General features: G+C 58.8%; 1 protein-coding gene across 1 annotated transcript in view; it reads right to left on the bottom strand.

Moving 5' to 3' along the window:
- Positions 1 to 6: 6 nt before the first annotated feature.
- Positions 7 to 1,544, bottom strand: part of HADHA (hydroxyacyl-CoA dehydrogenase/3-ketoacyl-CoA thiolase/enoyl-CoA hydratase (trifunctional protein), alpha subunit) — a gene marked incomplete at both ends in the record, with an annotated part of 21,594 nt that continues 20,056 nt past the window's right edge. Inside the window, 2 exons of the mRNA XM_009877718.1 lie at positions 7 to 64; positions 843 to 988. Of these exons, the coding sequence (XP_009876020.1) occupies positions 7 to 64; positions 843 to 988 (204 nt within the window). The remainder of the gene's footprint in view (positions 65 to 842; positions 989 to 1,544) is intronic.

Here is a 1,544-nt window from a genome sequence, read left to right as displayed (position 1 = left end):
TTGCACCGCCCCAGCTTGTTTGCGACGTCCGTGGCTCCGTACGAGTCTTCGTACCTGACGGGCCCTGCAGTGGGCCAGGAGGGAAAACATCCGTGAGGAGGAAGAGAGAGCATTGAGATGCCTGGAAGGGTGCGAGCGCTGGATTCAGCCAATCCATCCTTCTCCCAGGAGATCTCAGCAGGGCAAGGCACAGGTAAGTTGGACTGCTCCTGGGTAACTGGGGCTGCTCCTGGGTAACTGGGGCTGCTCCCTTCGTCTGAGCTTGCGCTACGTACGCGGCAGAAGCACCACCTCACACCCCAGAGCCCTCGGTATCTCCTTCGGCTGGGACCCAAACCTCATTCATGCCTTGGCCACAGCTCCCCAGCCAGGTCGCAGATGGGGGCAGAACTTTGCCCAGGCTCTCGGCCCTACCGTGGCTTGAAACGCACCCTGAGCCGCAGCTGAGGGTTTTATCAGCTCAGCTGTACCTGTGCTGCGCTTGGGCACAGGGGGGATGGCACGTCCTTGGGCACTGTTTCTCAAGCGAGCGTGTAGCACGAGACCAGGTCTCCAGAAAAGCTGCGAGACGCCCGCCTGCCCGCCCAGGAGAGGAGCAGTGCTAAGAAATGAGGTACCAGAGCCTCATTTTTCACCGAGTAAAACTGCACAAAAACAAGCCGGGGATTTCTTAATAACGCAGGGCCTTCACAGATCTCCCATCCCACCTACACCCTCCGTGACTACGAGGCACGGGAAAAGCTCTTCCTTGGCAGTTCCCTTGAGAAGTGCTGATGGGGCCAGCACGGCTCTGAAGACTTGACTCAAACCCAAAGACACAAACCCTGGGTGAACCCATGTACCTCCCAGGCACGGCGGGAAGCCCAAACCGAACACAGCACCGATGTCTCCCTCCACAGGGTTGCTGAGGATCCCTTCCTGCAAGCACATGGCTGCCTCGTTCACGAACCTCGTCACCAAGCGCATCTGGATGTCCTCGTCGGTGCAGCTGCAAGAAGAGGAGCGTGTGAGGGCTGCGCGGGTCGCATGGCAGTGGGATGGGGCAGTGTGTGAAGCCAGCACAGACTGGGGACAGACACAGGGGCAGGATCCTCGCCAAGGCTGTGAGGATAAGGACTAAGTTCTGTGATGTGTCCTGAGCACTAAAGGCTCCACCAGGCCACACAGAAGCTGTCACAGGAGATCGCAGAATCACAGAATGGTTGGAGTTGGAAGGGACCTCTAGAGATCCCCCAGTGCCACCCCCTGCCAGAGCAGGGTCACCCAGGGCAGCCCCACAGGAACGTGTCCAGGCGGGTTGGAAAGTCTCCAGAGCAGGAGACTCCACACCCTCTCTGGGCAGCCTGGGCCAGGGCTCCGGCACCTTAATAGGAAAGAAGTTCTTTCATATATTCAGATGAAACTCCCTGTGTTCCAGCTTGTGCCCGTTGCCCCTTGTTCTGTCACTGGGCACCGCTGAAAAGAGTCGGCTCCATCCTCCCCACACCCACCCTTCAGCTCTTGACAGACATGGCCAAGGTCTCCTCTCAGCCTCCTCTTCTCCA

The sequence above is a fragment of the Apaloderma vittatum genome, unplaced genomic scaffold (assembly GCF_000703405.1).
Source record: "Apaloderma vittatum isolate BGI_N311 unplaced genomic scaffold, ASM70340v1 scaffold20671, whole genome shotgun sequence".
NCBI lineage: Eukaryota > Metazoa > Chordata > Aves > Trogoniformes > Trogonidae > Apaloderma > Apaloderma vittatum.
This window is presented reverse-complemented; position numbering and strand designations above follow the sequence as displayed.